This window comes from Sturnus vulgaris, chromosome 8, assembly GCF_052056855.1.
Source record: "Sturnus vulgaris isolate bStuVul1 chromosome 8, bStuVul1.hap1, whole genome shotgun sequence".
In the NCBI taxonomy this organism is placed as follows: Eukaryota; Metazoa; Chordata; class Aves; order Passeriformes; family Sturnidae; genus Sturnus; species Sturnus vulgaris.
In genome coordinates this window covers 32,197,299-32,210,510 of record NC_142250.1, presented here as the reverse complement: position 1 = coordinate 32,210,510, position 13,212 = coordinate 32,197,299, and the positions used below count along the sequence as shown (strand labels likewise).

The window sequence follows — 13,212 nt, the reverse complement described above, 5'->3', positions numbered from 1 at the left end:
ATTTTAATAGCTTTTTTTAAATTATTTTTGCAAGTGTATTCCAATTTCTTCTTGCAAAATACGCAGATGTTCTCTTTTGTAATTGCAGATATGATGTCCCCAATTTTACAGAAACGATTGCAGGTTTTTACTGCTTAAAAAAACCCAAACAAGTAGTCCATATTGCCAGTGATTTATACTTCTAATTTTGAAACGCAGCTTCTCATAGTCAGAGCTGCTGCTTTCATTTTAAGAAAGAGCCCCAGAATTTATTTCACAGAAACTATAAAGTCATTCAAGGCAGTGAAAGATCCTGCTTTTTTAACCTTTCAGAAAGTCGCCCAGTTGAGCAGTCAGGCCGTATTATTCTATATCTTGTCTAACATGAGGAAACAGTCCCCAAAGAAAGATATCCCAAATTAACGCCACACTTCGTTAAATAGAGACATTCTTGGTTTTCACCAAGCTAATTCGATCCAGTTCAGTTAACTCATTTTTTTTGTACTGGGATCACGGAAGGCAGCCATGAATGGGGCGAGTTCATCATGAGTTTGACACATCCGTGCGAGGCTGAAAGGAGGCTGGGAGGGAGGGACCCTGCCTTTGGCTGGACACACAATACCCGATGAAAAAGGGCCCTCATTCAAAAGGGGTCTCCAGCAAACGGGGCAGGCTGCTGGGGATCACTGTTACAAACAGGTGGAATGGGAATTAGCCAGCCTTGGTTCCTCAGGCACCTCTGGGTTTCTGGTTGTGACTGTTCCTCTAATCCAAATGCCCTCAGATGGTTTGCAGGGCTTCTGTGTAAGCAAAAGTTTGTCTGCTTTGGAAATTAAAAATCATGTACAAACTAAGAAAAAAAAATAGTAAAAACAGAGAAATTTTAAAATAAAAAAATTCTTTACAGAAAAAGATCATTTATATTTTACATATTTTTAGTTCATAAATTTGGCACTTCCGCTTTTACACCATCAAATACGTGGCTTATAAATTTAGACAACAGAGTGGCAAACAGTCACAAAATACATGTTCCCTAATAAAAAAAAAATCTTTAAAATTAAAAAAATTTAAAATATATATTTTTTAGCTCTCAGTCACACATCACCCTCAAAGCCAGTATATGCAGTCTAACAAAACAGATTCTGTGATATGAAAGAATGTGTCTGCTGTGGTGCTACCAAATAAATAATATTTGTGAGCCATACCCAGATTCAGAACACATTTTCAGAGAATATTTTCACTCCAAACTTGCTGTAGCAAGTCCATTAAGAGCACAGCATCACTGATTTTTGAAGATATTTGCTAATAGTTACACCAGCCTGAGTGGACAGTTTCTTAAGCCTGACATTTAGAGAGTGACTGTCTTTATCAGTATAAACAACATTATGAAAGAGCTTTGCTTTCTGGATATGCACAATAATCAATAGGTTTATAAAATAATAGATTATTTACTCCATTTTATGTACAAAATAAATGGAGCTGACAGAAGATGGCTTTTTAGCCCTAAGCTGGTGATCTCACTAGAATTTCTGCAGGAACTTTGTTCTCTAGGAGCTGGGAAATGAAAGCTGGGAATACGTGTTAGTCTGTAGGGTTTGGTTGTTGGTTTTTGTCATCCCAGGGACCTGTTTCTAGGATATTTCATTTAAAGTAGCACTCCATGCTTAGAAGCTCAAGCTAAGTCTGGAGATAAGAGGAGAGATAAGGTAGCCAAATCCATAATAGCATTTCTTGCATTTCTTAATAAGTTATTCAAATTTCATGACAAAAAGAATGCGAAAAATACAAAGAATTGTGAACAAAGAATATATTAAAATTTCTTTTAATTTCTAATATTTTCATTTCCTAAGTTTAACAAATCAAGAAAATAAACCATATTAAATACTTCTAAGCTGTGTGTTTAATGCAGTACTGTATTCTAGCAGATGTTTTGGTCAAATAAATTTGCACTGCTAATATTTGTTTGGCATGTTTTTCCCCCACAGTTTTAATGTGAATCCTTCTGGCACTGAGGATCTCAGGAAAAGAACGGTGAGTTAAGAAATGTTAAGGAAAGCCATCAGTAGATGACAACTAATTGGTACTTGTATAAGCTTATAAGCTATTATTCTTTTTAAACCTCTTATATGGAAATGATGGGTTTGTTTGTTTGTTTGTTTTGACATATCCAGAAAACCTAAATACAAAAGTACAAGCTTAATGTAAATTTGGAAATAAAGAAGAGTTTTGCACTCAATATGGAGTTTAGCTGTGATATGATGAAGAAGGAAATACGTAGTTCTTTGCACAAAAAGTAAAAAAAACCTCCAAAATCAGGTGAGGAACTCTGCATTAAGCAGTGATGCATTAATTGACCAGACAGGAATTTACCATCACTATAATCAGAGACTTGAGGACAATCTTCAGAAAGCAGATCAAAATTGAAATTATGACCTGATATACGGTAGGATTAATAATACACATAATAAATGAACAGATGAAAACACTAAAAAACAGACATACTAGAAGTATTATTCAAAATGCTCTTGTTTCTAAAAGTACTGAGAATAAATTGTGTACTAAGAAAAGACAAAAAATAATCCACAGATTGCCTGAGCAATCTGATTGTCTTTGTTTGAAGGAAAATGTGGTCTTACTAGAATTTGTTCTGTGAATAGATGACATCTTTAAAAGTGGGTTTGTTTTCAATCTCTAAAATATATAGAAAACAAGTTTCACAAGCAAATATGACTTTGTACTGTTTGTTTTCTGCTGGTTTATGTAAATGATTTGTAATAACATTTGATGTTATTGTAAATGCCCAAGTTTTTATAATGTAAGTAGCTGGTGGGAGATGTCAGAGTATTTGAAAGCTGCCTTTGATCAGATAGTAAACTGAATTCTACCAGGCAGTTACTTAATCTCTGACAAAAAGAGACATCAAAAAATTGATTTAACTTAGCAGCCATTGTCTGTAAAGTAACCATAATTACAGTTTATATGTGCTTGCAAATGTACTACTGCAAATAATGTAATTTATTGCTGGTAAAAGCATCGGTTTAATTCTTTTAAGAAACAAGATGTGAATTGTTTTATTTAAAGGATTTAAAGGTGATAAAAGAAATCCTTGATGATTTTTCTTTTGGAATACCAACCATCCTAAATGTCAGTCGTAGGATTATGAGGTGGTGCTCATTTAATGCAAAATACAAATTAGGTGGGGAAGAAACCCTATCTGAACCATAGTTTTGAATGAAACCATTTGAATTTCTTTTTAAATATTCAGGATTGCTTTCTAAGGTGTTTGAAGTAATTTATTATTAGATTCTGTAATATTAGCCCTCGCCAAGTTATTATATTTCTTCCTTGTGCATATTATTTAGTAATTATGTTTGTATGTCTTCTCCTCTGATGCCAACACCTGTCTCTGAAAGCAATGTTTAAATGGGAGCAGTAGCCAGTTGAAAGGGCAGCCTGAGCTCTTTAAGGCCTAATTAAGAACTGAAAGGAAGATGAAGTAAGTAGGACAAAAGATGTGAAAGTAGCTTAGATGATATTCCCAGAGCAGAATTCCTCATTAGAACAATGAGGAGATGATCAGGGATTGCCAGGCCTTCATTTTATGTAATGTAGTTTCCTCTTCTGGTAGTGTGTACCCCAACAGGGTTTTGTAGCTGAGATAATAATTCTTTGCATGGTTTGTTTAGAATCCATTTTTTTCCCTTAATAATTCATTATGAGATTATTGTTATGCATTAAAACTGTGGTATCTATTTTTTGTCAAGAAAAGTGTTTCTTATACATTTAAATATCACCTACTGGCTCAAGCTGAACATATCAAATCTTCTTATTTTTAACAATATTAATTTCTAAATACCAGCATACTTCAGCTAGTATTTTCTTGCATAAATAATGTGAAAGGTTATCTCCCCCAAGATGTGTATGGAGCAGGTGTATGATAAAGTATCTTTAAAGCATATATATTGCACACAACTTTCCAGTTTACTTGATTGCATAATTAAGGTCATAATTGCACCTTAATTCCTGTTCCTTTGACAAACCAGAAAATTAGGCAAACCCTCTATTTCAGCCATAAAAGTGTTAATGGTATTTTCTCCAGTGTGTACAAAAATTTAGTAAAGAGAATAAAATTTAATAAAGAGAAAGTTTTACTTCCTTCTTGTAGAAGAAAATGTGCTAAAAATATGACCACAAAGTGAAGTGATTTTCTCCTCTATTCTTGTTGAAAATCGATTACTAACCAATTTATAAATTTCATCAGGTTAGCCATTTTAATAAAGTGGGAGTTGCTGATTACTTACAATCCGTTAACTTGGCATGTTTAAAATACTGAATATACTCATAAATGTGACATTAAATGTCTCGAGCGCAGAGAGAAATCCTTAAAAGCACATATTTTTGAGAGCTACTGTTGGAGTATAATTGATGGAGAGAGGCTGATCTGTCACACTTCAGCCTATTTGCAGGGCACCATCACTTTTAATTAGGTTCCTTTGAAAACTTTGGCCAGCTGCATATTTTAATAGGTCGACATGTGCCAATGTGCAAATATGGATCTGTATGGAAAGAAAAGAATGGGGCATGGAAAAGGAATGAGTATGACTATTATGTGGTGTTCTTCTTAGCTGTGCAAGCTTTATAATTTTTAATGACGTGCTTCTACTGTAAATAAAAGCTATCTCATGTGCCCTGTTAGAAGTGCAGGATTTTTTAGGTTCCATATCTTCTAAATGTCTTCATTTCTGAATGAGATGAACCATACTGCTTAACATGTCTAACAGTGCTGATACTTTTATAAAGCAACACAAAAGAAAACATTCAGGTTTACAGTCTTTTGGATCACATGTTGTCCTTTTTAAGATGACTAATTTGTCCATCTCTACTAATACCTGCACTTACTGAGTCATCAAAAATCATTACAGAAACAATTCTGTTTTCCTTACTGCTTAATTCTGGGCCTTTCCTGCTTTAAAGCAGGCAAGGTCTTTTACAAGTACACATTTATTTCTGCCTTAAGTGCTCTGGTGCAAGTAAGATGCAACCTTTTACCTTCACCTGCGATTTAAAATTGAAAGTTTTATGATGTGATTCAGAAGCCAAGGCCTGGAGAACCACTGGTGACTAAAAATATGAATATGAAAGACAGATGAGGGCTGATGTCATTTAGAGCTGAGTAAATGCTTTGCTGTGATGCTCTCCAGAGGCAAAGACTCATAGAAGTTACAGTGGGAATTGAATTCTCAGGGCTTTTCTCTTGTTATATAATTAAGGTGGCAGGTTTCCCAAAATGGACCTGCCAGCTGTTCAGTGCTCATATGGTGACTAACTCTGACACACTAACTGTGTGTCCACCTCACTGAGAAGATTTTTTTCTGAGATGACAGAGTGGGAGATGTTCATCCAAGTGGGCAGCCCGTCTCCAGTTGTCTGCTCCAGTGGGGGTGTTGGAGGGAAAAGCACTGAGCAAACAGAGGTGTTGCTGAAAGAATTTGCTTTTCATGTCAAGAGATGTACATGAGAAACATAAAAAGCGATAACAATAAATTTTCTGGGAAAATTGAACTGCTTAATAAAATCTGGTGTTTTCTAAAATCTGGAATTTTCTTACCTACAGGAAGGAAATCCTTTTGATGCCACTGCAGGGTACCGAAACCTCACTTATGAGGAGGTTCTGCAGGAGCTGGTGAAACACAAAGAGCAGCTCAAGAAGAAGGACACCCACATTCGTGAGCTCGAGGATTACATTGACAATCTGCTGGTACGAGTGATGGAGGAAACCCCCAGCATTCTCAGAGTGCCATATGAACCTTCTCGGAAAGCTGGCAAATTTTCCAAAAGCTGAGATAGTGGTACTTGAGGGTACTTTCTGCTGAATGCATTAGTGGAAGGAGATCACACTTTAATATTTGACTTCTCTTCATTCCTTTTGTCTGAAGAAATTCCAGGAAAATGGAGAGGAGAGACAATGGCGTGGGTTGTTTTCCTTTATGTTTTTTTTTAATCCAAACACTAGCAGGGGCTGCCAAAAGTTGTTTTCTGTTAGATTACCTAGGTAACTTTTTTTTTTTTCTTTTTGAAAACACCTTTAGGTACAGAATACTTAAAATAGAGTTAATAATACGTATTAAATATGTCCATGCAGTTTATATAATAGCTTAGTGTTCACCATGTGGCAGTTTCAGCTGGGAAGCCTGTGCTGTTATGAATGTTTTCTTGAATGATACTGGTATTAGGCAAATATATTGATTCTTTTTTTACAGCATGCCATCAAGACCACTGTTTCAATCCAGTGTAGTACTCTACTAAACCTAAGTGTGGTTTGTTGCAATGGAATGTAGTTCTGCACATATTAGAGGAAAACGGTGATGCACAATCCTTGCAGAGTAAATGCTGTATTCTATACAATGTGCTTTTTATATAACAATGTAAAAAGAACCCCGTGCCATTTCTGTCATGGCACATGCTGGAGCCAGTTATTTTACACTTAAATGCTGAATTTTGTGTATAATGAGTGAACTTTGGTAGCGAGCTCATGGCATAAGGTTGTTTTGAGGATCTTTTTGTATGAAGTTAGTGCATGCCTTTTTATGTGTTAAAAGTACTTTGAACAGTGTTCACAGAGTCAGAGGTACAACTCAAGTATAGAATAAAGAAATGAATAATTTCGTTCAGTCAAAGTCTACTACGATGAAAATGTAGCAGAAATGGAGAGGCTGACTTAAATAGACACGAAAAATCAATTAAGGTTGAGTTTTACATGATATATGTGTCTTAACTTTTTAAATCTTACGACAACAAAGTAGATGCCTTTAGAAATAGGTCATGTTGCTTAAACACATAGAGAGTATTGAGGCTTTTCCTTAAAAATGTCTGTATTCCATGTAAATAGTTCTAAAAGTCGGTTTTCTTTGAGGCAAATGAAAGAAGAATGTAGTAAATATCTTCTTGGTCATTTAATAATTATTTGTAAAATGATGTATGAAAAAGGTATCTGTTCTTCAATGAATTGGAAAAATATGTTGATGAAGGTATAATGGGATAATACTCTAGGAGAACCCTCAAAATGTTAAGATGGATAGATTTTAATTTTAATTTCCTTAATAAGAGTCTTACTTGGATTTTCTATTGCTGTGAGACAGTAAAATGTTATTTAAAACGTACAGAGAATATTTTAGATTTGGATTTAAGATAACTTTCTTTTCCTCTCTTTCTGCACCTGATCTATTGGGTTTTTTTACAACACCGTGATATGGCTGCTGCTGAGGTGACCAAAAAACTTGAAATTAAATTCCAGTTTTTGTTGTTGTTGTTGTAAAAGATTTTAATGTATTTTCATTTGTAAAACTGCAGAAATTGGTAATATCTTGAATATTTCTATGTGGAAGGGTTGAGAAAGTTCTGACTGCTTTTGACATCATTAATGTTGTAGGACAGCACAGAATTATTCTAGATATGAAAAATCTTCTTTGTAAAAATATTCTCAGATTTAATTTACTTATTTTTTTCCTTTTTCTCCTTTCTTTTCTTCTTTTATTTAGCAACTACCTCCCAACCCCATTTAGTGCTGTCCCTAAAATGTGTGCAGCCAGAGTTCCCAGCCCACCAGTGGGATCCCTTAGTGTGGATCCCTGTGCCTGGATGGATCCTGAGAGATCCCAGCCCTGCCCAGCTGTAGAGCTCTGCATCTGCATTTTGTAGTGCAGAAACAGAAATCCATCCCACACCAGGCAGTCTCTCGTTTGTCAGGATAAGGATGTATCAAGTTTGGTACCTCAGAAACCACGTGAATGTTCTTTTGACCCACTTAAGATCTCCATGACTGTAAATTTGTTGTAATGTATTCAAAGTGCCAAAGGTTATGTACTGGTTTATGGTACGTTTGCTGTTGGAAGTTGGGGTTTACACTCAATTAGATTTTCATTTTCAAATTACACCAAGATGTATTTCAGTTACTCGGTATTTCCATAAAAGTTCTTAAACATTTTGAAATGCTTGGCTGAAGCCAGCGGTTTTCTCATGTTGTTGATGGGGAAATGTTGTGCAATTGTTTAGAATTCCACACTCATTTTCAGCTAACTGGTATGAGAGCATCTCTAGTATCCACAGTGCTTAAATCATCCCCACCAGTGAGGATTAACAACTGCACTAAGCAGACAACGTGCTCCAATGACTTCTCACATGCAAGCCAACTTACAATTATTAAAATGAAACTCTACTATATTTAGCACCTCTGAAATCACTTCTTTTAGAATGTAAATGTAGAATATCAAACTGCATAATTGACTAAAAGCAGATCATTTGACATATTTGCATACCGAGAATGATAAGCAGATTAAAGGTAGCGAAAAGATCAATTTTTGTGCATTAGTGAACAAATTTAGTGAAGCTTTGAATGTGCTATCTAGTCTTTATCTGATCTCTAAGTGAATAAAAGCACCTTTTGTTTCTAACAATTTGTCAAGAAAGAGGGGAGAACAACAAACGCAATATAGGAAAAGGTAAAGTTACTGAGAGGCAGAATGGAACATCAACGGTTATGAAGATATTTTTATAGAGTTTATAGGTAAAAATACAGGCTACTTTTGGAGCAATTCTTGAAAGATTACATACATGTAATTTTCTGCTTAGAAAGAAAATTTTAGCATTTTCCTGTGTTCCGAGATTATTCATAAAAAGCATCTTCACCCCACATGTGTTTTTTGAACCATGCAGCTTTAAATGAAAACTTTTCATACAGAGTAATCTGTACGTTGAAAACAAAGGAATTTCTGTTTTTCCCGTAGGATAAAATTGTAGACTTTCTTGCAGATCATTTTAAACCCATAAAAACTTGCCACTTGTGGTCAGTTTTTCTTGCTTTTTGAAATATAGGGATGAAAACTTTGAACATCTCCATATTATTTTGATATTTTCTCTCATAGATTAGCATAAGAGTTCTCCATGCATGCATTATATTTTGAAATTATCCTGCTCATAGCCATGTATTTTGCTTACTTGAAAAGGACAAATATGAAGGCCATACTTTAATGTTGTGACTCAGAAATGTAAACTTTCTGCCATTAAAGAAGGATGTTTAATATTTATATATGTTACCTCTTGCTGCTGTATTTTACATTTAGCTTGGTTTTCCACCTCCTAATGAATGTAGCATTCTCCCTAGATTATAACTGCATTTATTGCTGTTGGCTCTGTGTCAAGAACTATTTGTAATTTTCCAGCTGTGGAAATGTTGCCTTGTATTTAGAAAGGTTTCATGATTTGGAGAGCTGATGAAAATCATGCCCATTAGATACTAGCCTGCATTTCTTTCTGTACAGGATGCCCTTTCTAAGATGCATCTTGAAACAAACAGAACTGCTGTCTTAATGTGTTTACTGCTGCACTGGGGGTTTATTTATGCTTCCAGCTTTAAAGAAAGATTATTGTCCTACATCAAGTATGTAAAGTGAGCTCATGCTTTTCTGCTCTTTCTGTACCATTGCTGTTGTAGCTATGCTGGAGGCATTAGCTGGGCTTTGACAACGGTGACTTTAGAGCATGTTGACTAACTTCCTCTTCTTTGAAGTACTTGCTGAAGGATTATAGCACTGCTGTGTTCATGATGCTAGATTTAAGGGTCTGTCAGCACTTTTGGTATGAAACCCTATTTTCAGGGATTTATAACTTACGAATTTCAATACAGTCACTGGAAGTATTTAATATGCAATAGGTAGCACTTTAATCTGTTTATGAAGGGGTTTGAGATTTGTTTCTGCTGAAAAGGTTACAGTCTCCTAAAGCATGGTGGGCATTTGCTTTATCTTTTATAATTTTTATCTACATTGAAGAAGCCACTGTATGTTACAAGTGGTCAAGCCATTCCTATTCATCTTAGAATCTTCCAGATGTCTTGTATTAGAGTGTATTATAAAAAGCTGAAGATCCAGGTTATATAGGAAGTCTGTAAAAGATAGGAACATTACTTATAACTTAACGGTTTTATTTTGTCTTGTGCAATCAATGGTAGTTTGTCTACATTTAATAATGGTACAGAGTCCTAACTATATGCACTTGTGAGAACTATGAACTTAGAATGCATGAGAAACCTTTATTTTTGTTCCATTATTGCAACTTCAGGTCCTTTAATTTTGATTAAAATGTTATCTTAATATTTTAATTTTTGTTCTTTAAATAAATATTGCATGTCTAACACTAATAAAGCACCACAATGCACTACTGCAGTATTTATTGAATTGTGACATGAATCTGTGTTATGCAAAGCATGTGACTCCTAAACTCCATGATGCTAAGGCTCTCAGACCACAGAGAGGAGTATTTCCTTCGGGACAGCTCTGAATGAATATCCCAGATGTTTGCAGGGTAGCCATTAAGGGGAATCTCTTCAGTAGTGTGCAAAACTTAGAATTAGTGAAAAAAGTTGTGTATTCTTAAATGTCTTTATCTGTATGTCTTTTTTAGTATGGTATCTGCAATCCCTTTAAATGCACTGTTCCTCTGATGCCATGGCTGTGTAAGTATTACCAGGAGATCTTTGGCACTGCAGGCCAGAACAGCATTTAGCATGAGAACAAACACTGTGCAAATTCTGATATGGAAAACATGGCACATAGTTCTCTTAGTCCTTGACAGAATAAAATCCCAGCCAGAATGACAGAAAACTGGAGCATCCTCCCCCATCACCCAGAAGTATTTTTTTCAATGCTCCCACAAGTTTTTCTCCTCTTCCATGAAGCAGCAAAACAGCAAAGTCTGTCCCCTGACAGCAGCAGGTTTTCTGGATGGTGAGAAGGTATGGGAGAAGAATCTTCCACTCAGTTTCTTGGAGCTTTGAATTCCACAGGGATGTGATTCCTTCCCTCACAGCTAATTTGCTCTGTGAGCAGGTCCTTTAGGAAGCCTAGAAAGGGTTCTTCTCTTAGAGGTGTCCACGAAATGTGGTGGTTATGGGAAATCACAGCCAATTTGTGAGCTGCCCATGGACTTCCACACGTGTTGTTATGCAGATTCCATCAGCTGTGTCTCCCCATGGCTCACAGATTTTGCAACTGTCCTGGTGTGTGAGCTGAGGAATGAGGACAGGAGGGGAAGGCATGTTTCAGAAAGCACCACACTGCCTGCTAAATACCAGTTCCCATCTGTAATTCACATCTGGTAACTAATCTCAGCTCCTGTGCCCGTTTGAAAAGGGAGCCACCCCATTTCCCTCCCTCACAAGCATAATGTTTGTTAGCTGATACCAGCCACAATCCTATTGATGATATGAGAGCCCAACTTAATTAAACAGCTTCCAGTTTCCCCAGCATGAAGTTGTCTTTGGAGTTTTCATTATTAACTATCTCAACCCCCCAATAAAGGTTTTCAAGGATATTTTAAATATAGTTTAGCAGTTAAAGAACTATTGAAATGAGATGTAAACTAGAAGTATCATTAAGAAGAATTCTCTCTCTAGTTGCACTTATTGAAGTTATTTTTTTATGGAACCATAGAGAGTAAAAATCAGGATTTCATTTCCCTATTCTAATTTGTTTTTATGGGAATGTTGTGCAAGTTCTGGCTGCAGATCACTTGGGATACATTGCCCTTTTGTGTAACACTGGGCATGTTTGTAAAGTTATAAATAACGATGATTTAAAAAACACATCTCTTTTTCTGGATTAATGAATTAAAAGTTGGATTATTTTGTTGGATTGTTGTGTAATAATTCCATTTAATAAGAGATAGGAGTAAGACTATCTCTTAAAGGAAGCTGTTTTCTCTTTTCTCTACTACTTATTGAGTAATTATGAGAGAAGGCTACCACACTGAGTGCAGCCCAACCTGGAAACTGTGTGGCAGTGATTGTGTAATGTTTATATAAATACCAGCCAGTATATTCAGTGCTGGAAGCCAGTGGCTATTACATGGGGATTATTGCAATGTATTTATAATGTGTTTTTACAGCATTTAGCAATGTAGATCTGTCTTTGATAAATGGATGATGATTTAGGACAGAAAAGTACCCTCCATGGCTAAACACTGACATGTTTATACTTTAAAAGTAAGCAGCTTAAAAAGGTTTTAGGGCATGCAACGTTTAAATGAAGATGAATACTAAAAAGGGGAGAAACTTTGTGGGATGTATTTTGTTTGTTTTAGCCCAAACAGTATCTGCTGTGTGTCATGCAGGGAATGAGTAGAAGCAACACTGGGGAGATTCCATTGCTGGGATCCAAAAAACCCAACAACAATAAGATGTTAGTAGGGCTAGGAGTCTGATTTTAAGGGATCTATTTGCCCAGCACGTGCCAGGTTCTGTTTGTAACAGGAAGACGTAACACAGCATCCCTTACTAACAAGATTATTGGCAGGGTGAAAACCCCCAAAAAGTGGGAGTTTGCCAACGGGATGAATTCTCAAAGTTTCAGGTTTGGGGCAGAAGCAGCACTGTCACTTCTGCTTTTTCATCCCCACTGACACTTGGTATTAAACTCAGGGATTGAACAAACCAAATTCCTAAGAAAGTTAGGAAGTGTCTGAGGAAATTTGGGGTATGCAGCATGTGGCTGGCCAGGTTTCCTCTGCTGTTACTTGAAGTTGGTGTCTGGCTCAGGGTCTTGTGGAGTGGCCAAAATGTGTCGTGTCACCTCCTCTAAATCATTCATCTGGGGCCTTCCGAGGTGCTGAATGTCTCCTTCTCCGATAACTTGCTGCTCACATTATGAATTCCTTGAAAATTGACTCCCTGGGACATCTTTACAGGAGACATCAAGGGTTTCCATTTAAATTTAATGAATATTGTGTAATTTGCCAAGGACTTCTACAATGCATTAGGAAAATCTGCCTCTTTGAGACCAGAGCTTTGCCAAAATAATGGCAGCTTAATTGCATCCTTTAAAAGCAACTGCTGACTCTCCAGCTATGAGTATTTTCCATTTCCTAATAAAATGTTTTCCCATTAAAGCAGCTTATTTCATTAACTTATAATTCATAGCTTAAATATGCTTATATTTTGCTAATTGTAGATTACTTAGTTCTTATTTTTGAGGAACACTGAAGCACAAAATACAGAATGTCAGGGTTTTTTTTAAAGAAAAGTCTTTCCTTGTGCATAGCAATTGCATTTGGATAAGCATTTTAAATATGCTATTTTTAAGGAGTTTTTACATGCTGTTTTAAACTAAATAATTAAACTTCTGTAACAAGAAACAATTTGAAGTGTTCATGCAATTTATAGTTTTAATTCCTTTATAGATA

The 13,212-nt window shown here is 35.8% G+C and overlaps 1 protein-coding gene across 1 annotated transcript in view; it reads left to right on the top strand.

Annotated features, from left to right (window-relative positions):
• RAB11FIP2 (RAB11 family interacting protein 2) overlaps positions 1-10,202 on the top strand; it is a 32,169-nt gene extending 21,967 nt beyond the window's left edge. The window contains exons 4-5 of the mRNA XM_014872558.2: positions 1,965-2,010; positions 5,594-10,202. Of these exons, the coding sequence (XP_014728044.1) occupies positions 1,965-2,010; positions 5,594-5,821 (274 nt within the window). The 3' untranslated portion in view covers positions 5,822-10,202. The remainder of the gene's footprint in view (positions 1-1,964; positions 2,011-5,593) is intronic.
• The last annotated feature ends 3,010 nt before the right edge of the window (positions 10,203-13,212 follow it).